The sequence below is a fragment of the Stegastes partitus genome, unplaced genomic scaffold, assembly GCF_000690725.1.
Source record: "Stegastes partitus isolate 25-593 unplaced genomic scaffold, Stegastes_partitus-1.0.2 Scaffold49, whole genome shotgun sequence".
Taxonomy (NCBI): domain Eukaryota; kingdom Metazoa; phylum Chordata; class Actinopteri; family Pomacentridae; genus Stegastes; species Stegastes partitus.
In genome coordinates, this window is record NW_007577780.1 from 26,348 (window position 1) to 52,154 (window position 25,807).

Sequence of the window (25,807 nt, forward strand, 5' to 3'; positions counted from 1 at the left end):
TTACTGTGTGCAATTTAAACAACCAACATCCACATTCCCTACAAAATAAAAGCCCCTGATGCCTACTTTACTTCCAAATAGTGGAAGAAGTGGGATAAAAAAAATAAAGAAAATTTAATGTTATCACGGATGTAGGAGCATACGAATGCATGCAAAGTGAAATCTCAAACAATGAGTAGGATTTGAGAATATCCCGTTTTAAAGCGAGCACTGTGTGTTTCCTCAGTCGGCTCTGGTCACGTGACTGCGTGTATATAAACACAGGGTGACATCATCTGTTTACTCCGCTGCTCCGTCTGCAAACAGTCAGCACCGTCTGCGTCCAAATGGCCACAGATATGGAAAGATTCGTCTCTTTCGAGGAGGCTTATTACGACCAGTACGATTATTACAACCTAATGGAGTACTCGTGCCACGCCGGAGGCAAAGGCAGGTCCAAGAGGGAGATCGAGCTGAACACGAACCGCCATTGCCCCGCAGGACACGAGAGGAAGATCGCAGAGAAATATCACAACAGCGAGATGAAGCGCAGGAGAACCAAGAGCTCGTCGTCTTGATGTCTATGCTCGATGTTTACAGGTGACTATGTAAGTCTGGGTTATATGTTTTTGGGATTTTAAAAGTCCTCCTGCTCGCACATTTCCACAGGGAACGAGATCCTGCAGACTCAGCAGGCAGCTCACACCCACGAATGTGAAGTGAACAACACCTGCTTTGTGGGTGCAGTCAGGACATTGTGATCTGAGCCTGTACATTCATGCTTTACCTCACCTGAAAGGTCACTGTGATGGGGAGAGACTTGTGGATCGTGTATTTCTCATCCACCACGGCTTTATTACACCTGATCTGTTTGTGTCACGCACAAAAACAAACCAGGCTCTAGTTTCTGCTCAGGTGGACTCACTGATGTGGTGTTTTGATTCCCTAAAATGTGATTTACAGAACATCAGTCAGGTTCCAGCTTCTAGGATTTCCTACTCGTGTTTTTTAGGTTGGATGTGTTTTGGAGCTGAAACTGTTTTTGACATTTTTTGACCAACTTATACGTTCATAAAACAACCTGCAGATGAAAAGATAAAATAAAAATCTCATCACGTATATTTATTGTGCTTCAGCTATATTTTCATTCCTGCCAAATAGAAAACATTTTATAAACATGTTTATCAGGTGGAACTTCTAATGAAAAGCCCGCTGAGGACAAGCTGTTCATGATCATTTCATTCTTATTTCCACACAGATTTGATACCCGGGTTGGATTTCCGATGTTGACCATGGCCAAGTATCTCTGCCTTTCCTGATCCAGCGAATGGAGCGCTGTGACACCGGGAACATGCCCAGCAGTCTGTCACGAGACAGCCCTCCATTCCAAACTCTACCCTGTAATCAGACCTGCTCCTCTCACGTTACAGCTGTGCAGGAATAGTTTGTGTTGAGCTATATAGGTCAGTAGTGTGTGCTTGATAAATATATATATATATATATAGAGGCATGTCTGTGGTCTGTGGGTGGAGAAGATATTTTATTGTATTTTAATTCAATAAAGTGGTGTTAATTAAACCGGCATGGGCTGTTTTATTACTAGTGCTTGTGACGGATGTGTTTTTATTGTTCCTATAAAAGAGGGATTTATCCCTAACAGGCTTTATAAAGTGTTCCTTCCTGTCTGTGTTTAGTGACTCTCTGGAGGAAGGAGGTTCTCTGTTTACTTTCTGTATCAAGGACAACTTGCAGGTCGTCTGAAAATGCTCAAAGACACGACCAAGGACCTATCAAGTTTTATTTTCTGCAGCTTTTTTTTTTTTTTAAAGTCCTAATATTATTTTTAGTGATTGAATTATACCACATTAACCTCTAGTCTTGGCCAACAGGGAAGTCAGTTAGAGGGTCACACAAGCACTCGTAGAACAGCAGTTACATGCAGTAACTATTATTTTTCTGGCAGAACATCTTAGCGGAACAATTTCTCGACTGGTACAGCTGCATTTTAACAACACAATCACGCCCCATCTAACCACATATAATTTAAGTCAAAGATACTGTGTTACTGTCATTGAAAAGTACACACAGCATACAAATGGATCCGCTTTTATGTGTAAATAAAGAATGTGATTGTATAAGGTTTTTTTTTAATCAGAAAAAGTGTGTATAATTTAGGTTTAACTGTGGATTTAGCTGAAGTTCTTGTACAGACTCCTAAAGTTGTAGAAACAAACTGCTGAACACTGTGACGCTGACCCAGAATCTACAGACAACAGACTAAAGGCAGTGTGAAGCCTAAACTAGTTGGGTGTCCTGTGCAAAACAACAAGCGTCTTACATACTTGTAATCATGTTATAAGCTTTCTCTAAAGTTGAAAAGCAAAACTTCAGAGACAGTTGCAGATTTTAATCATTTGAATGTTACATAGAAAAGCTTATTATACTGTATATGAGCCCTCGTGTATTTACACATAGCAGTCTTGCCTGTATAAGCAAATGATAAAAGTGACTAAAACAGGACTATATGACCTACAGATGTGATGCTGTCACTGCAAGAGGCTCGTCACTGTTTTGGTTTTAGTTGCAGTTGTACCTGAACCTTGGTTAACTTGCGTGCTTTTATTTTGAAATGAGACTTGGTCAACAGGAATTACTTCATTCTTGATCCTCACACATGTAGCGACCGTCAGGGAGCAAATCAACCCGATTATTTCCTCTGTATTGTCTTCTACCTGCCGGGATCATGCAGGTTTGCAGCGTGTGCAGCGAGCAGACACCAAAGTACAGATGTCCAGCCTGCAAAATACGATAGTAAGTCAACCATAGCTCACTGTTAGCAAGCTAGCCGCCGTTAGCATCCAGCAGTGTGTTTAGCTACGACGTTAGCTCAGCTAGGAGAGTTATTGGAGAGTACAGTTTTCAACATCTTGAAAAGGGATATTTTTGTTTTTGCTGTTCTTGTAAATCAGTTTAAAGAACAGCAAATAGAGCAGTTTTATCGCCATGAGGCTGAAAACTCAGTTACGTTTTATAGCGTTGGTGTGTTTAAATACAGATTCACAGAATTTAAAAACATTACAAAGTGTTAAAATAAAAATAAATAAATAAATTACCGAGTATCCACTGATTATGTCAACGTCTTAAAGCAATGTTGTTAAAAGTAAACTGAGAAAACACCGGTGAGCACGACGACCACATGGGACGGCAGCCCGCGTAGGCCAAAAGGATTCGCGATTTTATTTTTATCGTGTTGACATTGCTAAACAAACCAGATGCCATTGATTTTGAACATGCTATTGAAGTTTGTCAAGTTAAACCAGAATTTTTAGGTGTAACCTATTAAATAATGAACCCCCAAGTTATTAATAATCATATTGAACATTTAAATATCACCTTGTTAACTTAAGTCTGCACTAAATCGGTTGTTTTTATGATCTGCAGCATACAAACTGTCTGTAATTATTGTTTTTCACTTCTACAGTTGTTCACTTGGCTGCTACAAGAAGCATAAAGGTAACTGATCTCACTATTTCTCACTAGTTTTTCATGGTGATAAGCTGTGACTGTACCCCCAGAAATGTTCCACATCTCATCATCCAGTGATCAGTTTGTGTCTCTCTGTCCACAGACACTTGTGTTCCTGTTGAGAAGCCTCCGTCTCCTAAAACTGAAGCTGAGGGTGTTGTGAGCTCTGGTACGGTGGTGTTTCTCTAATAATTCCTGTCATTATATTTTTAGTGTGTCAAAATCAAGCAGCAAGAGCACAGCTTTGCATATAAATGACAAGTGTGCAACATGGATCAGGTTACAAGCACAATAGAACATGTTAAAGGATACCATAGTTGTGCTGGGAAAGAAAATCTACAGCTTAAATGATAATTGTGCACTTAAATGCATTTTTGTGAGATCTTATCAATTTATCTATTATCTATTTATTGCCGTTTTAGATTCCAGGGCTTATCCATTTAATCATGAGACTAATAAACAAGTGCTGTATATAAAAGATGATAATCTAAAATACTTCTTATCCAATGGCTGTGCATTTCATTGAACCCATAACGCTGAGCTTTTACTACATGACTTTATGAACTGGTGGGAAATACTTGTCTCAAAGTTGCCAGAATTCTGTTTGTTTAATGTAACTTCAGTAGATTCAGTTGTAGCAATAACTAGTAAGAAAACTGCTCTGAGGCACAAGAAGTAAAATACAAGTTTAACCTTCAGCATGTTCTGCTGATTTGTGTGAAAAGCTCTTCTTTTCTTTTCTTTGCTCTTTGCAGAGTCGTGGACGGTTGATGATCTTCTGCATGAAGATGACATCATTGACAAAGTGTCTCTGCAGAGACTCCAGTTGTTAGGTATTATTCAAACATCACTTTTTTTTTTTTTTTTTAACTCCTGAACTATAATGCCTTTTATAACACTAATCGCAGCAGCAGCAGCAGCAAGTTTTAAACAAAAAGGAAAAAGTCAGGAGCGGGCAGTTGAACTTGTTTTTTTCCCCCCCACAGGTCAGTCAAAAGGGCTCAGAGATCTGCTTTGCAACCCTCATCTGAGACAGTTGTTGCGCTCCATCGACAGCGCAGACAGCAAAGAGGACGCGATGAAGGCCGCCATGCAGGAGCCTCTGTTTGTTGAATTTTCAGATCAGTGTTTGAAAATTGTAGAAGATAAGAAAAAATCATTAACATCCAGTGAGGATGGTTATTTGTAAAATTGTGCTTAGATCAGTTTTTGATATTTTTGTAGTGGGTTGACCTACCTTTTTGTATTTCTGTAAAAATATCCAGGGTTAGGCCGCACATGCCATGAATGTTGTATAGTTGCTGCTATTATTCTCGTGCCTTCTTAATGCTACAGATTGTATATAATGTTCAAATAAATGCTAAAACTTCCTCAAACTGCATCAGTTCCTGAGTTAATACTGAAGACTTTACAGTGTAATTAACCAAACCATTGCTGAAGCAGTAAGTCAGATACAAGTCGCAAGGAAAAGCTGTAATTATTTTTAAAGACATTTATTTAAACAAAACAGTCATTTAAACAGTAATATCAAGTTTGTACAAACAAAACTCTACCAAGGAGGTAGAAGAAACAAAACATGTGTGTAAAGTGTACAGAAGTGTGACTGTCCTAATGCCCTGACACATGAACATGAATCCACGGCTGGATGTAACACCAAAGAAATGACAACGCTGTTCCTGAAGGGAACATGTACGATTAAAGCTCGGAGAATAAATATGAGTGTTAAGTTACATGCACTGTTTCTGTTAACATTGTGAATATCATAAAACTTGACAGCTAAAAAAAAAACAAGTTCAGTTAAAAGACAATCAAGTCCGTTCTCCCACACAAACACTGTAGCGTAAAAAGACTTTGGTATGTCGTACAGTACTGGCATTGCTTTGGATAAAAATCCACACAAAGCGCTTTAGTCAGATAACTTGCTGATGTGCGTATTACAAAAGACCCTTTTTCAAACAAAGAGCAGCATTTTGAAAAACCACGGCTTCGTCCTTTCCCTGTTCACACCGGCGAAGTGTCTGCTTGTTACATCTGTTTGTCTGCCTCTTGCTCTGTGAGCAGGTGTGTGCTTTCAATGTGCAATTCGTGCTTACATGTGCAATACTTGCTTAATTTTCTCGAGCATAAAAACCACACTAGCAAATGCTGAATGTTAAAATCTAAATCATATGTGCAGCTGAATCATATATTTTTCACACCCAAAATTAGCCTATGAAGTCAGATACAATCACCGAGATAAATACATGTACAACTAACAGCTCATTTGTGATCTGAGTGTAGATTTTCTAGAAAGGCACTTGCCACAAGGCCTAATACTTGGATAACTATGAGATGTTCCAAAGAGACAGGAATGAGATAAAAACCTGCTGTCCTCTAGTTATAAGGTGCTAAGATTGTGCCACATATTTTCAGTTCAAAAGAAAAACAAATAATGATTTTAAAATGAGTGATGATAATGTTTGTCTGTCCTGCACTTACATCATTATAACTGCAACTATATGTGCGACAAATGGCACATATTCCAGAAATGGCAGAGAACATCTCTCCTACCCTGACTGAAGTGTAGCAGAGGACAGTGCATCTACTGACTGCGATGATTTTTGAGTCTCTGGAACCTAAAGGCCACTACAGAGGATTTATGAGAAGTTAACACTGCATCATCTTACATGACCCCCTGTTAAAATATTACTACACAAGAGTGCAGGCTTTTGCAAATCCCTGCACGCACAAAGGGGACAAAATAAAACTTGGACATTCTTAAAAACAAAACCATTAGTGTTATAAATTAGTTGCAAAAACATGTTTAGTGGCAGCATAAAATACCTGATCTGGTCCCTCTGTGTCGGATTAGAGATAAAACAGCTGCTCAAATGCAAAAGTACCTCTGTGCCTGATTATCTTTTAGTGGAATTAGTGTTTTGCAAAGAGGGAACTCTTACAAAGTTTTCTCTAGCAGGATCTCATTGAACCCTGTCACGTCCTTCTTCAGGTCTGGGAGTCTGTCAGCATAGAGAAGTGGAGATCGCTGACAGTGCAGCTTTATAGATCCCTGTGTGGAAAGCATACGAACACTCATAAAGACAAATCCCCCAGCTGACAAAAACATTATGGGAGATTTAATAACATGTGGATGTGTCCTTACCTTGGGTTGGGCTCGTATGGAGGCAAGCTCCTCTGTGCACTGGTTGGTCTTCACCTTGTACTGCCCTCTCCTGGATGGCAGGTTGAGGGAAGCCACGGCGGACATCATCTTCTGAAAGCCTGTGGCTGTCAAAGAGACGGTGATGGACGGGGCCGAGGCCAGAGCCAGGCCCATGGGCCACCCTCTCACTGGGACAGGCTCTGGGATGGTGGAGAGCTGCACCGAGCCCCGTTCCCTGACCACAGGGTTCAATACTGGCGCCTCCTCTTCCACAACATCCTTTGCATCATCAAGTTCTGCTTCAGCCAAGGATTTCAGCAGTGTCTGCCACAAGAACAAAACAGTTCTTTCATATATATAATTCCTAGTCCACATTAAGAATGAGCAAGAAACACTGTGAAAAGCTTACCCTCCACTTCTTCCAGGTGTTTTGGATGACTCCAGCTGCTCTGTTCCATCTCTTCACCTTTTTCCTGACCAGCCAGGACCGCACCGCTGCAAGGAGGTTAAAACAGTTTTACAGGTTAAATCACTGCACAGCTTGTCCTGTACAAAGACATGTTGATGCAATCCCATTCAAAAGTAGCATCAAACAGCATCTGCCATCAACAGTCAATCAACTGAGCTGCATATGTGACAGGTTCTGTTTCTGCAGGGATCAACAGCCTTCAGTACAAACAGTTTTCAGACTCCACCAGCTGGTTCCTGTCGGCCAGACAATCAGGTCAAAATCGACAGACTGACACAGTGGGAGCCAGGCCACAGGGCTCTGCTGATTCCAATCAGCAGTACCCGGCCAGGTCATTAAGAGTTTACCTGCTTGGATCAGAGTAGCGGACTGCCGGCGGGTGTGGCGTCTGCGACGTTGGTACCGCAGCCAGCAGCACTGAATGGAGAAGGCGCACTGAGACAGGATCTTCTTCCTCTGATCCTCCAGCAAATCAAGCTGTAAGACAAGTCAACAACATCAATCAAGGATTATATGACCAACCAGAAAAAAGGGGTTCTCGTCATAAGGTGATAAAGCTGCAAACCATTACACTGGCATGTTAGTACTAAGTTTATATTTGAAATGAAGTGTGAGAATGCTTTTACACTGACTAACCATTGCTTGGGTGAGAAAAACTTTAGTCCTCCCGCAGTGCACCAATGAACTGTGTTTGTCACTGGAAAGACGGTGTAACGCCACAGCGAGAAGCTTCTTCACCTCTAGCTGAAGAGCGTCACTGCTGTCAGCCTCCAAATCTAAGAGAGAAGCAACCAGGAATTAGACGAAGAGAAGCACTGGAGACATAATTCACGTAACAGCTGAGCAACACTCAAACCATCTCAAGATTCAGGTTTACCACATAGCAGTTGTTTGACATGTAGTCAGTGAGGTTAGACGTGCATAAATCAAGTGATGACAGCACGGAGAGGTTCATCAGAATCAACAGTGCAGCTTACACAATCACTGACATCATTACTGTGAATTCATACTCAGACTTGATAACATGCACGTGCATGAAGACAGAGGAAATGTGAAGAGTGTGATGTGGCAGCATTCAGTGTTAGTGAGCAGGTGTTGTGAACATGAACACATCAAGACTGAGAGTCTACAGATGTGATAGCAGCGCTGTGAGGCTCCACTGAGCTGAATGCCGTCATCAGAATCGACCATGTTAACATGCTGATGTCAGGCCGGTATAATGTTTAGCGTGTTTACCATCTTTGTTCTGCATGTTATCAAGCTGGCATTTGCTAGTTGGTAAAGTCCACCGAATAAATCAGCCAGGTCGATATATTTCAGTCTGATATCACGTTGCTAGTAAATGGCAAGAAACTGAAGGACGAATAGATGTTTGGAGACAATGTCACCGTTCTACCCTTGGAAAGTTAATGTTTACACTGAACAGACCTCATTCCCCAAAGACCATCAAGTTGTACTAGTCCTCTCTCTCTGTGGATGTTTTTTGTTTGTTGTATTGTTCTGTATTGTTCCTTTCTGAATGTTTTGTGCATTTATCATCACCTCTATCATAACACCACATGTTTGTGCTGTCTGCACCCTTGTATTCACTTTATTGCTCTGATGTAAAGGGAGGAAAAGTCCTGCACATATCATGGCTGCACTTGTTAAGTTAAGATGATAATAGGAACATTATCAAAAATATTTATTCATATTATATACCATCTAACAACAAATAACAGCCAATAAATATATAATAATTGGGTTTTATTAAAGTCCTTAAATATTGATATTGGTCTAAGTCAGACTACATTAACTGGCACTAAACACGCATTAAAGCTGCTGGGGCTAGTGTCATTAGTTTTGTATGTATTTGGTAATAAAACTAAAAATTGGAGAAATTACAATGTTGACCTCATGGTGATGCTACTGGACAAGTCTCATCACAGTTCATCCAGATGGGAATATGAATGTCTGCACCAGATTTGGTGATCCTTAAATAGTGTCTGAAACATTTCACTACAACCCCAAAATGTCAACCTTGTGGTGGCTCTAGAGGAAAAGTCAGATCACTAAAGGCAGCAAGATTCATGCCCGGTAGACCGCACATGTCTGTACAAAGTTTTAGAGTAATCAATCCCATTCTTGTTTGTGTATTCCAGTTTAAACACAAGAGGTGGACTGATGGACAGACAGCCCAACCCTGCCATCCATGGAGCTGTGCCCAAAGCATGACTACACAACAGCTGAACAGTGGGGTTAAGGTGAATATATTGTAAGTATGCAATAATCAAGAATGAGTACGGAAACATGCAAAGCAAGCTCTGATAGTCAGACATGCATGCATTTACCTGGAAAGTTCATAAGAAGTTGCAAATTTTGTTAGAAAGTCCCGTTTTTATACACCAGATTGAAAAGTCCCAGTGAGAGCAGAGAACTGAGGATCACATTTACTAAGAGGACTAACGAAGGAAAAGAGGAATAAACCAGCAGACCTAAAGAGAGGAAATAAAATCACTCTTTGTCCAGAGCAAACATGCCAAAATTCACTGTGAATGAACTCAGCAACAAGCCGTACTTACCAACACTGTGACTCCCTGCTTTTGAATATTTTACAATCAGTCCGTAACGCTGCATGAAGCTTTCAAAAGGAATTCTGTGCGACAAAGATAATAAGTCAACGGAGACCCAAGAAAAATGAAACAGTAAATTAAGATTAAACCTTGATAAACAACAGATGTTTTACCTTATTGGAAAGCCAGCAGCACTGATATGAATCGTCTCAACGATCCCACAGGCCTCCAGCTGCATGATAACCTGACAGCACACATGAGGCGACCATTAAAACCTTTTTCTTTTGTTTTCACTGTCGAAAAACAGCCAGTAAGAAATGTGTGAGCGGGACATCTACCTCCTCCTTCTTGAAGGTCAGCGGTTTGCAGTCGGGGTTGGGTTTGATGCAGCGAGTGTAGTGAGGAGTTGTGGTGTGAAGGATTTTCATCAGGCTCTCCAGCGAGTTCTACAATCACATGTTAACATCATCAGCATCGTGACTGAACCCAGCCAGGACACAAGCTAACATGAAATAATCAGCTGGCTCCTACCTTGAACTTGGAGACCACAGTGACCTTACTGAGACCTCTGTTCGTCGGATTCTCAGTTGTCTTGTCAGTGAAGATCTCGCGAAGCAGGGGGTTGTCAGACTTCTCGAGCAGGTTGATGAGCTCCGCTGGCACTGGGTCCTGAAACATAAAATCCACTGGATGATGAGTGGACGGATCAGTGTGTGTGAGAACTTACCCAGACACAGTTTGGAAGTTTTTCTTACCTTATTTTTCTCCACCATGCCCTCTATCTGGTAGTTTACTTTGCCAGCATAATGCGCCACAGTGAAGTGTGGCACCTTGCTGAATTTATCCCAGCTGATGTTGGCATTATCACAGAGCTCCTTCTCCAAACGAACCCTGAACATTTTTGCGTCTGAGACTCTATTGAGGCGACTCTCCTGTAAACACACATGGAGAAGGTACTGTTACATCCAATTAGTAGAAATACATATCGCATGTCATTTTAAATCCAAGTAAATATTAATCAAGAAAATCACTGCAGTTCCTTCTACATGAACAAAGGGTTAAGAGAGATGAAGGAAACTTGCTCTTACACTATCAGTCTATTAAAAAAGGCTTCAGCGGCAGGACATGTTAGAATACCACATCCTCAATGCATCTTTGCACAAAACTTGCTACTGCAAATCCTGCTGTTCTGTTAGTTTAAAAAAATAATGTTAGATGTGACAAATAACCACCGTACCTCATTCAGAAGAGAGAACACACTGACAGGGCTTCCTTCTATAAGATCCAAACAACTCTGGTTGTCTTGATATTTGATAAAAGACCACTGCAACCCCTCCGACACATATTCCTCCTGGGAGAAGCAGAGATAAACACGAATATTTAAATACACAGTTGTTGTGTTTTTAATCAACATCGATTTTTGTGAAAACTGAGGAAGCCTCCTGAAGGTTTGAGGTCTGGACGTTGATATAACAAGCAGATTAACATCAGAGAAGTTGGAGCTCTGCTGAGATCTCTGCATGGAAATTGAAAGCTGACGGACGCTACCTGCTGAGCTCTGAGATAATGGGCCACAAAGTGCTGCTGCAGTTTCTCGTTGGCGTAGTTGATGCACAGCTGCTCCAGGTTATTGATCTGGAAACACTCGAAGCCGTACACATCCAGGACTCCTGCAGGTTACATAGGAGAGGACAGTGTGAGCTTGTGGAAAGAAGGCCAAAGTTTGTAAGTGCTGTCAAGAAAATACTACTTTTACCTATGAAGTTGCACCACATGGATTTGTCTGCACATATGCTGTTGTTGATGAACGTAACCAGCCATTCAAATAACCTGGTGGAAAAACACAGAGAGCCTTTAATGAAGATGAACAGACATATCCTTCTGACTGTTTACTATAAACAAAAAGGCATGATGGTTTCACATTTAAAAGTCTGGTGGAAAGGAATGTTTGACTGGACAAAAACAAGCTTGAGCATCAGCAGCCACTACAATACACTGTTATCACAGTCTGACAAACTGTCGTGTTATTTGAATATCAAATCATCACTCATACTGTGCGTAGATGAGCTTGGCCAGGCAGTCTCTCCTCACGCTGCACTCTGCCTGGGAGCAGGGCTTCAGCACACTTTGCTTCCCCGCCTTCAGAGTCCTCACTCTTAAACACGTCTGAAGCTCCTCAGCAGGGACACACAGCAGCTCAGCAGCCCTCTGCAAGAAGTCTACAAGACAGGCAGGAGACGTGTTTCATGTCTGTTGATTGGTGTTGTCAAAGAGCAGAGTGACGTCATGGAATTTACTGTTCAACGCAGCATGAAACATGGAAAGACAACCAGCGGAAAAGACCTTTAAAATGTTTATGTTTCAATGTTAGCCTTAGTATTCTAAATGTAAGGCTTTGTTATATTTCTATTGACTGGAAGTCACTGGTACAATACCTTTGGACTGTCCACCGAGGTTACAAGGATGTGATTCATCTGTTGTAGAGGAGAAACTCACATTCCCCAACTGCAGAATCCCTGCTAATATCTGTAACACATTACAACAAATGGAAAATTTATAATATGTGTTTACAGAGAAAAAAATAATGCACACAAATATTTGACATTTGGTGAGTCGAGGTAACGTGTTACTTTACCTTTAACCATAGTAAGGAGCTTATGACACACTATAATCTAGTTGTAAGCAGTTCTAAGCAATGTTTTTGTGTGGAAATGTTTTGAAGGTATAGCATGTTAATTATGTTTAATAAGAGGCAACCCTTACCCTAAATATTTGTTGTTGTCTCTCTGCATGGATGCCCAGATGAACCATTGCTTCCACAGTCTCATCAAAACAGTCCTCTATAAAACATTTAATGAGATGTTATTCATAAAAATCTGAGTCACAAAATGAATGCAAATTATACAAATAAATACAAAATAGGACCGTAACCCATGAAAATGCTGAATACCAACCTTCAATTGTTTTTTCTGAATTTGGCAGCCAAGCAAAACGCTGGTCATGTGGCATCTTCCACTCCTTCCTCTGCTCATCTGTGGCACCTTTCATCATCTGAAAAACAATCTCTCACCAGTTAGCTCTGCGTGTAAATGAATAACAAAAGAAAGTGACATGTGAGCTTTAGTGCAGGTCTGTTGACTCACTTGGTAAAAGACATGGAAGTTCCTTTCGCTGGCAGGCTGGCAGGTCACTCTGGTCTTCTCCAGCAAATATGTTTGCACTGACGCACCGACTAACAACTGACACCTTGGTGCAAAAACGACATGTTGAACCAACAGCGAAGGACAGTGATTGGACGGTCTGTGACTGATTCTATTACATCTGATAAGTAAAATGTTGCAAGTACCTGTCCAGCTGCAGCTGGATGTACTTTCCAAAGCGGCTGCTGTTGTTGTTCCTCAGTGTGCATGCGTTGCCTAAACAGAGAGTAAACTGCTGTTCAGTGATTGTTTAGCAGTCAAGTTCATTTACAAAACACCAGTGATTGGATGTCTTACCGAAAGCTTCCATTATGGGGTTGGAGTCCAGCACTCTCTTCTCTATCCTCTCTACTGTGTCCTGACTCTTCATCACTGAGGAGGAAGCCGCCACAGTGGCGTAGTACTTCATCAGGCAACGAGACGTCCATGTCTGCAAAGAAACAAATCATTGAGAGACCATCTGTATTTAGAAAAGAATTTTTTTAAAATCATTAGCCACTTAAAAACTTGTTTTACTTATCATGTGACCAAATTTACACAGTGTTTTTTCTTTTTTATTATTTCATATTTATTTATGAATTATTATTATTATTATTATTATTATCAACAACTGTCAGTCAGTATGAAAATATTCTCAATATACACTCAATTATTAGAATTCTTATTTTGCCTTTAAATTATCAGAAAAATGTGACTCATGTCCATTCCTTGCTTGGTTTTTACCAATTTAGTTTAGTTAATTTATATTTATCTAGCAGCAATTATTAATAGTTTTCAGGTCATTACTCACACATACTTAAAGTTCTTGAAACAAGCCAGCTTACTAAATGTCTAATCAGCTTAGTTCATATACTGCGAACTGCCCAGTGTCACCGCTTGAACAAACAAACATCTAAAGTGACTGTGAAGCCGTGTTTGATGCAGGAGGTTTTGTATTCTTCCAGCATAGCGTTCTGTGCTTGTTTACCTTTCCTGCACCACTCTCTCCGCTGACCACCAAGGACTGGTTCACGGGCTCCAGCTGACCCTGAATGTTCCTGTAGGCTTCTTCTGCCACAATAAAGATGTGTGGTTTGAATTCCTGTTGACAAAAATATCCAAACTCATTAAGTGAAGCCAATAAAATGAAATGTATGCATCAGCCTGAAATGAACAATGACTGCCGATAACACATGTAAAGCTAGAAGTTCACATTTCTGGTTTAAAATGACACAGAAAAATAAATACGATATGTTTTACATGTAAGTTCAAGAATTTTTTTTTTATTCTGCCCAGTGACTGTATACATTTGAAAAGCATTATATTTTATGCCTGCATCTGTCAGTGGGCCATCACAATAAGAGGAGGCATAATAATGTGTTAATTCCACTTTCAGAGACACCTGATGCTCTCTGCTATTACATAAACAAAATATGTGCGTGTATCTGTAACAGCAATCAGCCGAAATGAGATGGAAAATACTATCGGATATCAGCAACAAAAATCCAATATTGTGCATCTTAACCCACCACTGTCCATCACAGAGAAGTGTACATAGGCAATCTGAATAACTGAGAGACTGCTGTGATGTTGTAAATACCTGCGGCTGGGAAGCGTAGTGATACTCCTTCATCACATCCAGAGAGTAGAGATCTGGAACGGGCTGGAAGGGGTTCAGAGCTATCAAGGTGCAGCCAGCATGGGTGTAAAACACCTTCACACTGTACCTGGCCTGCAGGCATTTCAGCACTGCCAGGAAAAAAAACATTACATATCATTAGGTATTAACGGGGCAGGCCACATTTTTACAGACAGTAACCACCAGAACAAAGAACAAGAGAATACCACAGAATGAGATTCAGCTGATACAAAAGGGTTCTGTCAGTCGTGTCATCTTGGTGCTGGTAAAAACCTACAAATTTCACATATCTCACATCAGTAAAACTAGAGATGCAGATAACTTTAAAAAGAACAAGAACACATGTACAAAATCACTTAAGCTAAAACAACTAAAACACAGGTCTGACTCAACATATTTACTCCCTTTTGGATAAAACAGAAACAAAGCTCTGAACAATTAAAATGGCAAAAAAAATAGCTATAGCATATTTATTTTGTGATGACCCCTGAGGTCATCTTGTGGGTGGTTCTAGTTCGTCTATTGGTTCTGTGAGTGGCTGTTTGAGCTAATCAGGAGCACCTGTGACACCCAGTGTCCTCCTGGGTCACTTAAGGGCTCACTGCAGTCTAATCTCTCTCTAGTCTGCTTCCCTCCGCAGGCAACACACCGGTCTGGTTATGGGTTAGTTTTTTTTGTTTAAGACGTTTAGATTTACAACACTTGCACAGACATAATTCATGCATACATCACATACACATCACTGACTCTATGTACTCTCACAACCCCATACTGGTTTGGTTTTTAATTTGGTGTAATTTAAGTGAATAAAGACAAGCTTTAATTATTCAAACTTGGTGTGTCTTTCCTTTTGTTGCAGCCGTCTTGAGCCGGGTCGTAATAATTTATATAACATCCCTTTTAATACACAGTAACATAATCTATAAAACCTACAAAATCAATACTTTAGAACAGATCCTGCAGCATTTCTGACCTCTGCTGTTAGTGAACTGTATTGTTATATTCTCTCCCTTTAGAATGAAACATGATTTACGAACAAACACCAATCTATACAGCACCAGTATACCTATTCTATTATGTCAACATGTTTTCAAACAATGGAGGATGAATATGTATGTATGATGTCTAATGAACACAAGAAACTAAGTGTGAATGTTGTCGGCTCTCAGAGAGGCATGTAGAGTGACTCATGTCCTTGGTTCTGTCCCTTTAGTGAATCTTGCTCCCTATCCTTGTGCCCACTGCAGCACTTTAATAGCACAGCAACCATTCATGCATTATTATATTTTATCATTCCCTGCAGATTTTATCTTGATGCAGGCAAATACTGCACAGCAAGCGCTGCAGTCCAAGGTGACACAAGTAGGAAAACACAGCGTACTGACCCAAAACTACTCTAAATAACTGAAGTATTTTAAATTCCATTAGGTGACACAGCAGGCACAGCCGAGCCCCGGGACACATCGTGTTAACATCATCAAGTGATTCTCAAGTGTACGAGCTGCAGGGACATTACTATTTGGTACCTGTTGTTGGGGTCACCGGGTTGACTTTGGTGAGGTCATCATAAGTGTGGAGTTGGTCTTCATCAGTGAGGAAGGCCTGAATTTCTTCGTCCAGTGAATCATTCAGAGACGGGTGAGAGGAATGGACGTTCTGGACGCATCCCTGCACCTGAGGTGGCAAAATGTGAGATTTAAGAAGAAAAAGATGATCACTTGGAGCAAAAACCAAACAAGATGTTTCAACAAAAGCCAGTGAGATGAGGGCAATGTCTTTATGAATGCTGCAATTGTTATTCCCATGGCAAACATTCAAAACACAAACACTTCTCTGCAGAAATCAAAACTCAGACAGCTGTCTCCAAACCACTGACGTCACCATGACATCAAGTCCAATTGCTAAAAATCTCAGCAGGTTCATTTACAACATTTAGCAGCTCCACAAAATCGGTCAAACTTCCCTGAACCACGAAGCACCTCTCTACATGTTTTAATGGTACAACATAATGCATGGATGGACATGGATAGAATTTATAGACCTAAAAAGACCATACATTCATACATGGGTAACAGGTACGTATGTATTTTTGCTTAAACACTTGCGCTAAGCGTTTAGTGTAATGCATGCATTCATTCATTCACTGAGTCAGAATCACTCCGGCTTTATAAACGGAAGTCCTCTTTATCCTGTCTGGATCACATGGCCTCGACCTGCAGCCCGCCTGAGGATCGTCAGCAGTCTGAGGTACAAGCAGATTTAATCCTGCAGCTGCTAACCTATATCCCATCATTCTGTACGGCCGCTCTAACACCATGTAAACAATCTTAATGACATTAATTTAATACCTGCGGGACTAATACTCCGAGTACACACATTGTGACGTATAGTTAGTACATGAAGTCCCTGTTAAAGTGGAGTATTCCGACTTTAGAGAGGAGTAAGTAGCTTAAGTATGAACAATGCAAGTACAAATATTAAACATAGGTAGAACATGAAGTGCACATTAGTGAAGGGACTTTACATGTTGTTCTCATACCACACTCCATTCAGAAATTTGGCAATTCAGCCGATGTTGATTTATATAGAGTCGTCCTCAAATGTATTCATCCCCTTCCATTAAAGAAAAGGCAAAATTCACAATAGTCACTCAAATAAGTAGAAACTGAAAAAAGTAATAATAAATAAAAATGTGTTAAATTATAATTTAGTGAAATGAGACATTGCTTTTAAATTGTGGTTGAAAAGAATCACTAAAAAAAAAAGAAAAAAAGAAAGAAAACTGTCCAGGCAAATTAAAGCAGTGATTGTTCAACAAAATATTAGTTTATGGGTCCCATCTTGCTTGTTTGCTTGTGTTTTTTGTTTGTTTTTTAAATATTTCTGTTGAACCACAATTCAAAAACAATGTCATGATTTTCAATAATTTTTTAATGTATTTTTACTTTTGTCAATTTCAACTTATTTCACTGACAGCTGTTTTTTTTTCCTTCTTTAATGGTATAAATTAATTTGAGGACGACTGTATTTATATAGGCAAACTGGGAACTACTCTAATATAAAGTATTGTGTAAATATTATGATCTAGATACACAGATTTATAACTTGCATATTATTCCAATGTTTAATTATTATGAGCCACTGACACTCACAAAACATTACATCTTGAAATCCACCGAGTTAACTGCTGCTGAGGCACATTTAAAAGTGACAACAACTTAACGAACAAGACTCACAACCCGCAGGTGTGTTATTTGTCTGAAGCAAGAACAAACATTTGTCATTTTGTTCTAGTAAGTTTTGCATCATTTTCTCCACTCATCGGAGGGACTATTTAAATCTGGCGCAAGAAACATCGCATTACTGCGTCGTTATCCGGCGGCAGGTACGTATTTCTTAAAATAACGTTTGTTTACGAGCCAACAAATCAAAACTAAGAGCAGGTACAGGTTGATAAAGGCTTTACAAGTCAAGTTAAGCAGTCTCAAGCTTTTAAAACAAAAAGACAAACATGTAAACCAGCAGTACAGAAGCCGTGGACGGGTGTTCCCCTCGTCCTAACGTACCGTTGCCCCTCCATGTCTGTATCCAGCTCTGACGTTACGTCGGTCGTCCGCAGAACTCATTGAATTCTCCGTTACCTTTGCCTTAAAAGTCCGCCGAAACACTCCGGGAAGAGCTGCGTCTAAATTACGATTCAAGTGTGTTGCTCCTCTATTCTTGAGACCTGGAACTCAAAATTTCCACTGGCGTCAGGAATTCCTCAAGGACGACTCCCTGCGCTGCTGCCTGTCCGACCGCCGCGTCCCAAACTCCCAAACTGCACGTTTATTCCCGCCCTCTTCCTGATACTTCACGGACCCAGCCGTGCCTCTGGAACTCCACTCATCGGAGGCATACGGGTAACTTTTTTCCCCCCTAAAATTAAAATTGATAGTGGGTGTTATTGTGATAGCCCTATCAGTACTCACGTTGCAATCGCTTTTTAATTTCCCCTAAACCTATGCTTTTATAACTGCCAGAGTATATCTAGTTTTTCTGTCTTTCACATAAATATCCGCACAGTATATCAGTTATTTGTTATTGTTGTCATTTTTCCCGAGCCACTTTGCCCTTTATATCTATAATCTAGCAAATAATGGTAATGGTTGCATTATTTTGTCAATAGTTTTTAAATGCAAGAAACTCAAGCCTTCGCTATGTTGGAAGTTGCCAAAATTCCGAGCTGTCCTGAATGTGCTATAAAAACCAACACGGAAGTAAGCAGAGGAGCTCCCGTGTTGCTGCAGGCATGGTTGGATTAGACCCTGGTCTCAAAATAAGAACAATGCTGTAAAACAGGTATTTTTGTGAACCTGTATTTCTCACGTCCAACACGCAAACCTGTGGTAAGTACTGACAATCAGACACACAGCTACGCTGCTAACGTTAGCAGAAGACGTATTACCGGTTAGAGAAATCCATTGTCTCCGGCCTTGGTGAGTCCCATGAAATACTACCTGAGATCATTCAAAAGGGAAGTAAAAATCTAGCCTGAGGAGAAACTTAGAGTTATTTTCGAGTACGTTTGTGCAGCCAAGCTAAGTTCGACAAACAAGGAATTTGAACAATGGATGAAAACAGGTTTTAAATTGACGTTTGTGAAGAGGAAGAGACTTACTGATCAGACTGCTGACAGTAAAGACTTTGGATGTGAATGTTCCAGAGTTTGTGGATAGATGTGTTGCAGCTTAAGTTTTTTAATGCTGTTACACAAAAATGAATTCTATTCACCTCTATTTTATTGATGCATTTCTGAATCAGATGTCAAACTAAATCTAGCTTTCAAAATGATTCCACTGGGAGGCAGCCAGAGATTCTCCCTTCCTGAATGTTCTTTATTGAATTAAATAAAAAAAGTTTATCCGAAGCACTGTATAATATCAAAGGACAATAGTACAACACCTCAGTTGTATAGGCTTATACCCACATACACTGCAGTGGTAGAGCATTTAATACTTCTATTCATTATTAGCATACCAGATACCAGACAATATCTTACAATGGACGAGCCCCCAACTTGTTGCGACTGGCTCTTAGGCCACAACAAAGGAGGAGATGCACACAGAGGTTCTGCAACTAAGACTAACAGACTAAGACAAAGAACAAGCACATGGATGGCTGGATGTGAGAGAGAGATCTGGCTTAGCAGGTTGGCTTATATAACAAGGGATACTGGCCAGGTGTACCAGGTTGGCTGGTTGTAGGCTCCACCCAGCCAGAGACCTGCAGGAGGGAGACGGCCGAGGCTCTGTGGCTGTAACACTATCAATATAACTGATGGTTCAGGGAACACTTAGATTCCTGTCATACATAAAATCATTTATATGCATTGACCCAAATAAACTATCTACTTAGAGGCTTAGGATAATAAATGATGTTGTCACTATTAGGCTGACTGTCTGTTGTATTTGTTTACTTCATTCATTAGATTAGTTTATGCTTGTTGCAATGCCACTACTGTAGGTATTGTTGTATTTAAGCAGCATAACTTAGTCTTTAAGTCTTAAAAAACCTGAAAGAAAACATTGTTCAGAGGGGAAAAAAGTTTGCTGAAAATAAAAATGTATTGATTAGAGCTCAACCAAAGGACTTAGCTCAGCTGTTGGCTGGTAGAGAAGCATTTAGGTCAATACAATTACATGCGATCATAATGCAGGAGATTGAAATAATGAATGGAGTCACCTGCTGTGCCACCTTTATAAATGGTGTTCAGTCCCTTTTTCAGTTTGGAGTGATGCTACAGCTGTTTGACAGAGTCAAAGAAAAGAAAAAATTCTGCTCAAAAGCTTGTTTCTGTAACTGCATGTGAGGTGGTAATTCTGGAGGAGAGGAGACTGAACTCCACCAGAGTCTGATTTGGACGTCAGGAGACAAAGCTCAGCTCTGATGGGCGTGGATGTAAACACTTTTAAAGCCTCACTTTTAACAGCTCTGAATCAATAAGTTCACACCTGTCTGAATTTTACATAATAATGCTTCACTGTCAGGCATATTCAGACTCATTTGCCACTAATTACCTTCATGTTTCTTATGTTTTTATGTAATAAATAATGAATTGTACTGTTTTGCAGGTCATGGCTCAGAGGGAACTGAAGGAAGCGTTTGTCAGTAATCTCAATGGGACCAGCCTGGAGGAGGTGGCACTGGGCTCGTTTCTCTCACCGGTGTGTCTTATCAACAGAGGGCTCATTATGATCCTCTACTATCAGGCCAAAGGGACTCTGCCGCTGCCACTTCCACTGATTTCTCACCTGCTTCTAGACTTCTCTGTGGTTGTTCTTCCTCTCGTTGTGTCCTGCACTGTTCTGAGCAGCGCCCTTGTCCAGGTCATCACGAGCCTCTTCTTCGCTGCAGCTTGTATGTTTTGCTACGTCTACAGCACCAGCAGTCGTCCTCCTGCTCGGCACCCGCAAAACACCATCAGCACCTTCCTTCAGAGTCACGTTCAGTTCGACCAGGTTCCCTTTGTGACCCTTTTTAGAGTGTTTGTAAATGTGAAAACAAGCATCAGCATCCTCGCCGTAGACTTTAGTGTCTTCCCGAGGCGATATGCTAAGACGGAGACCTACGGGACAGGGGTGATGGACTTTGGAGTCGGAGCATATGTCTTTGCAAATGCTCTCGTCAGTCCTGAAGCCCGGAGGAAGAACATCTCAGGATCCAGGATAAGTCATATCACAAAACAGGTCTTGTCTGTGTGGCCCCTGGTTGCTCTTGGGATGGGAAGACTAATTAGTGTCAAAATGTCCGGCTACCACGAGCATGTGACAGAATATGGTGTCCACTGGAATTTCTTCTTCACGCTGGCCATCGTCAGGATTGTGGCTTCTATACTTCTGACTGTTTTACCAGCCAAGCAGCTGTGGGTCTTTGCCCTTCTGATGAGTGGATTTTATCAGTTCGCTCTGGAGACGTCTGAGCTGAAGGCTTTTATTATCCACAACAACGACAGAGAACAGGACTTCCTGCATGCTAACAAGGAGGGACTGTTCTCTGTAGTGGGCTATGTAGCCATCTACCTGATGGGAGTTCAGATCGGACTCTATGTGATGCAGCCAAGATCTCAAGTTAGAGAGTGGCTCAAAGCACTCTGTACCCTCCTATTGGGAAGTTTTGTCCTGTATGCTGTCGTGTGCACAAGTCAGACCCTCTTGGAGCCAGTGTCTCGCCGCTTAGCCAATCTACCGTTCTGCCTTTGGACTGTTGCTCAGTCTTTGTTGTTTATGTCCGGCCTTGGTTTAGCCGATATGGTTTTACTGTTTTCCAAAAAAACAGCTGGTTGTTACTTTGTGCCCTCATCGTGGAATTTGTGTGAAAAACAATCAGACTCTGACAAAGTGTCTGACAAAAAGAGGGGAGAAGTAGAAAGACTGTGCCTCATTCAAGCTGTCAGCAGGAATCAGTTGCTGTTTTTCTTGCTGGCAAACGTCATGACAGGACTGACCAACTCGGTGGTGGACACGCTCAACTGCAGCAGTTCGTTTTCAGTGTGTGTTTTGCTGTTGTACATGTTCATGAATTGCTTTGTAATATATGTTTTACATCTCTGTGGAATTACAGTCAAATTCTGGTGAGGAAAAAAAAGCATTTATGAAACTACGAGGTTAAAGTTTGTATTTTAAAGGGAATTTGGGGGGAATGGAGTGACAGAACGTGATATTCAGGACAATTACAAACATTGTGAACATTTAATGTTATAAGAAGTGATCTGTAATGCTAATCAAACTGTGTTACATGATGTTTATTTATTCCAATGAATACCTGTATTATACGTGAACATGTGCATGAACAAGTGAGATTCAATCGTTTTGTTTTTAACAGTCTAGCCTTTGCTGCTAATTAATACGCTCTGCTTATGTTTGATCAGACTACAGTTTGATGGATCAATCAACAAATTTTACAAAGCACTTTTCAAATGAGGTTTATGTGCTTTACAAGTGGCAAAACATGGGATGTTAAAGGGCAAAATATCAGCCTGGGCACCTGAGGCTATAGCGCTGTATGTTTTGTTGTTGCTGTTTTATCTGTCATTCCGATGATGCATTAAACCGCTCAAAAAAATAAGAAGATATTGTTGATCAAAAATGCAAGTAGCCTACATTTTGTGCTCTGTGTGTGTCCATAAAGCAGCAGATCTATTTAACACTACGCAGCACTTGTGCATTTTGTATGAGCGTATGCAAGCACCAGTTGTGATTGTTGCCATCTGCTGGTAGTTTGTGACCTAATTCACTAAGATAAAAGCTTTTTGTAAAGGAAAAAAGATGAAGACAACAAGTTGCATGAGAAGAAGAAGAAGGGTGGGGTGGGGTGGGGTGGTGGAGAAACAGTTATCTCCTGTTACTGTAGTTAGATAAGTTCTAAGGATAAACACGGGAAGAACTTTCAGTGTTTTTTTTGTCAGCAGCAAAGACAGAAGCTTTGGTCTGATTATCATTAGTTATTTATTTTGGGTTATTGTGTTATGGAACTTTATGGATGAACTTTTAACCGCCCCAGCATGCATGCACGCCTCCTCTCCTGGGCTATTTAAAGTGTTGGTCGCCCAGACTGCAGAGTATTAATAACCTATAGGATATACAAATCTCACTCCAGCTGACGACCCTGTTGTAGCTTAGTGGTCTACAAACATTTGTGTCTCAAGGCACAACTTTACATATGAATAAAGCTTTAAATGGTCATAAATAAGACTAAAGCCAAGGTACACATTTAGATAACCGCTATTCTAGCTGATTGTACTCAGTGTGATAATAATGTGGACCATGGACTAAGCATAGAAAGAACAAGGGGCAGAGTGTCTCACATTTTAGAATCATTTTCCTCTGAAAAACTTTGAAAACTGCAATTATCATGAAAGAATTCTTCTAAAAAAAATGCATTTATTGTTTTTTATATAGCTTTTATTCTTACATAGTCTATACAGAGTTTCTTTCATTTATATTTTCTACGCTAACACTTTTTTAAAAAAATCTATTATTTTACATATATATTCCCTGTTTTTGTTCTTTTTTGAGCCTACTGCAATGAAATTTCATTCTGATGTGCACTGTGCCATGTAAATCTGAAATGACGAATAAAGAAAGTCTAAGAATTCTTCACAGATCCATTTTATGAGACAGATGCATAAGACAAGGATGAGCATTTCTGTAAGTTTCAAACAATATACTACCGTACCATATCAACATACAACACATACTATAGGAAGGTATGAAACACAAAACATAATTACACTGAGTGACAACTTCCAAAAACACACAGAAAGTAAAAACCATAAATAAATTCAAAAAAAAATTACATAAATACAATGTGTTAAACCCTATGATATGAGCGCTAAAATATCAATGCCACCTGGGTGCATGAGTTTTCTTGAAGTGCTCCATCTTCCTCCCACGATCAAGCCATGCATGTGAGGTTTGTTATTGATTATAACAGCGTGAATGTGAGCGTCCATGGTTGTCTGTCTCTAAGTGTAGCCCTGTGATGCACTGGTGACCTGTCCAGGGTGTCCCCTGCCTTCGTTCTGAGTCAGCTGGAATATCTCCAGCCCCCCACGACCCTAGTGAGGATTAAGTAGTGTATAGATGATGGATGGATGGATTTTACTCTAACTTTTAGTTTTACAATTATCAGATGACAAGCTACAGGTTTATAGGCTGGTTTAAGCCCCAAATGTTTTAACAAAGCCTCTGGTCAATTTTTAATTTCCTCAACCAGAAATAAGGCCTAAATGGTTTAAATCTAACGTCATCGAGAACATTAACGTATACAGAAGTGATTATTAGAGAGAAAGGACGAAGGGAGGGGCGGGGAGGGGAGGGGCCACAGGGGCCCCATGGCCCCTGCTGGAATCTGATTGGCCCCCTCTCGTCCCTCCCCCGGTGGAATGCTTGTCTTGTGATTGGGTAGTTTCTTTGAGGAGCGCGAGCTAGTTGTTCCAGCGCAGCCTTATGGGGGAAGGGTGAACAAAGTATCGTGGTGGTGTTAGTGACGGTAGCGGCTGGAGTTTAAAACAAGCACACCTCGTCTCTCACTTCCTCTTTGCACTGACGGACACGCTGAGACGGTGAGGGCCAAATTCAAACTTGCGGTAAATTGAACACAATCGAGTCGCTGATGTGTTTTGTCTTAACTCGTAGGTTTACCCGTTATCTTTAGCTCATAATTTAACATTTTGATGGCAAAAAGGTGGATGGCAAATAACCGTCAAGCGGTTCCTGCATTAATGATTATGTAACACGAAATCTTGCTATGGTGTGTTTTTCTTCTTTTTCTTCTTTTTTGAAACAAGGAAAATGTGCTAGCGTTAAATAAAGACACTTTACGTAGATATTTTGGGAGCAGCCAGGGCATTCCCAATCCGAAGTTTGAGTTGCAACTGAATGGTGGCATGTAGTCTTTGTTCCAGCGGCGGCGGGGCTCAGACATGTCAGAAAGAGGCGCAGTTCAGGACTCCATGTTCCCATACGTAGAGGGTCTCTGGGGGTCCGCTGGACCCCAAGAAAGAATATGTGCAAAAATAATCGTTGGTATTCATTAGAGACTTTTATACGACGTTAAATACGTTTTCTAATAAGTTGACATATTTTTGGCTCCAAATGCATATTTAAAAATAAAATCTTTAAAAATCATCAAACAATACCTGTCACCTAAACCAAATGGCCTGGGGTCCAAAAGAGCCCAAAAGTCCTGAATAGTTAAGAAGAAGCCATGTGAGGGTCAGACCAGTGAACCCAGACAGGTCCAGGGGGACGGTTCTGAGGACAGGCATCCAAAGCAGGACCAGTCCAGCAGCTGGAGCCCATCATCAGCACCACAGCAGGACAGACAGACGTTCCTCAGAGCAAATGAAGAACAATGTTAATATAAAAGAGGAGAGCATTGTGTTTATGTGTGTATTTACATGTACATTTACAACATAAAGAAGCAGTTATTGTACATTCCATATTGTACAAGTATGTTCTGACCAGAAACCTTTTCCAAATCACGTTTATTTTGTTAGATCTATTTAATCAGGTTACGTCTATATTTAGTTATACAATGTGAGTACAAGTAAAGAACACTTCTGGAGAACATCTACAAATAACGCAGTAATCGGGTGCCCCCCAAAATATAGCATCCCCCCCCCCCCTAAAAGTAAAACCTAGAATCGCCACTGACTGAAATCCTGATCGCTTTATTTGTGTGAATGAACACCGCTTTTCTCAAAATAACCCTGAACTGCGCCCCCTGCTGGCCGCACGCTTCACGACGTCAGCGTACGTGCGGAGGCCAAAGGTGAAA

General features: G+C 40.6%; 3 protein-coding genes across 3 annotated transcripts; 2 read left to right on the forward strand and 1 right to left on the reverse strand.

The window, feature by feature from the left end:
* Nucleotides 1-2,610: 2,610 nt before the first annotated feature.
* Nucleotides 2,611-4,880, forward strand: znhit3 (zinc finger, HIT-type containing 3). The gene is made up of 5 exons (XM_008306892.1): nucleotides 2,611-2,790; nucleotides 3,461-3,492; nucleotides 3,608-3,673; nucleotides 4,260-4,337; nucleotides 4,491-4,880. Exons 1-5 carry the CDS (start codon nucleotides 2,723-2,725, stop codon nucleotides 4,691-4,693), a joined length of 447 nt encoding a protein of 148 aa, XP_008305114.1. The 5' UTR covers nucleotides 2,611-2,722; the 3' UTR covers nucleotides 4,694-4,880.
* Nucleotides 4,881-5,154: 274 nt separating this feature from the next.
* On the reverse strand, nucleotides 5,155-18,262 carry myo19 (myosin XIX). The gene is made up of 24 exons (XM_008306893.1): nucleotides 18,052-18,262; nucleotides 16,012-16,159; nucleotides 14,447-14,595; nucleotides 13,835-13,948; nucleotides 13,165-13,297; nucleotides 13,014-13,083; nucleotides 12,811-12,913; nucleotides 12,622-12,718; nucleotides 12,431-12,507; nucleotides 12,103-12,193; nucleotides 11,721-11,886; nucleotides 11,424-11,497; nucleotides 11,216-11,337; nucleotides 10,905-11,018; nucleotides 10,423-10,599; nucleotides 10,199-10,336; nucleotides 10,006-10,113; nucleotides 9,841-9,911; nucleotides 9,677-9,750; nucleotides 7,752-7,891; nucleotides 7,463-7,592; nucleotides 7,056-7,141; nucleotides 6,647-6,970; nucleotides 5,155-6,553 (listed from the first exon to the last, which is right to left on the reverse strand). The coding sequence occupies exons 1-24, from the start codon at nucleotides 18,109-18,111 to the stop codon at nucleotides 6,440-6,442; spliced, it is 2,880 nt and encodes a 959-aa protein (XP_008305115.1). The 5' UTR covers nucleotides 18,112-18,262; the 3' UTR covers nucleotides 5,155-6,439.
* A 494-nt stretch (nucleotides 18,263-18,756) lies between these two features.
* Nucleotides 18,757-22,612, forward strand: pigw (phosphatidylinositol glycan anchor biosynthesis, class W). Its single transcript, XM_008306894.1, has 2 exons — nucleotides 18,757-18,873; nucleotides 20,599-22,612. Exon 2 carries the CDS (start codon nucleotides 20,602-20,604, stop codon nucleotides 22,099-22,101), a length of 1,500 nt encoding a protein of 499 aa, XP_008305116.1. The 5' UTR covers nucleotides 18,757-18,873; nucleotides 20,599-20,601; the 3' UTR covers nucleotides 22,102-22,612.
* Nucleotides 22,613-25,807: the final 3,195 nt, after the last annotated feature.

What these genes read in the sequence shown, in the direction of transcription:
- pigw (XM_008306894.1), top strand. Translation starts at nt 20,602, where the DNA reads ATGGCTCAGAGGGAACTGAAGGAAGCGTTTGTCAGTAATCTCAATGGG.
- znhit3 (XM_008306892.1), top strand. Translation starts at nt 2,723, where the DNA reads ATGCAGGTTTGCAGCGTGTGCAGCGAGCAGACACCAAAGTACAGATGT. An exon ending in CTGCTACAAGAAGCATAAAG is followed by an intron (nt 3,493 to 3,607) that starts GTAACTGATCTC and finishes CTCTGTCCACAG; the next exon opens with ACACTTGTGTTCCTGTTGAG. An exon ending in TGAGGGTGTTGTGAGCTCTG is followed by an intron (nt 3,674 to 4,259) that starts GTACGGTGGTGT and finishes TGCTCTTTGCAG; the next exon opens with AGTCGTGGACGGTTGATGAT.
- myo19 (XM_008306893.1), bottom strand. Translation starts at nt 18,111, where the DNA reads ATGAGTTCTGCGGACGACCGACGTAACGTCAGAGCTGGATACAGACAT. An exon ending in ACTTCCATGTCTTTTACCAA is followed by an intron (nt 12,719 to 12,810) that starts GTGAGTCAACAG and finishes ATTGTTTTTCAG; the next exon opens with ATGATGAAAGGTGCCACAGA. An exon ending in AGCAGGGAGTCACAGTGTTG is followed by an intron (nt 7,892 to 9,676) that starts GTAAGTACGGCT and finishes CTTCTCTCTTAG; the next exon opens with ATTTGGAGGCTGACAGCAGT.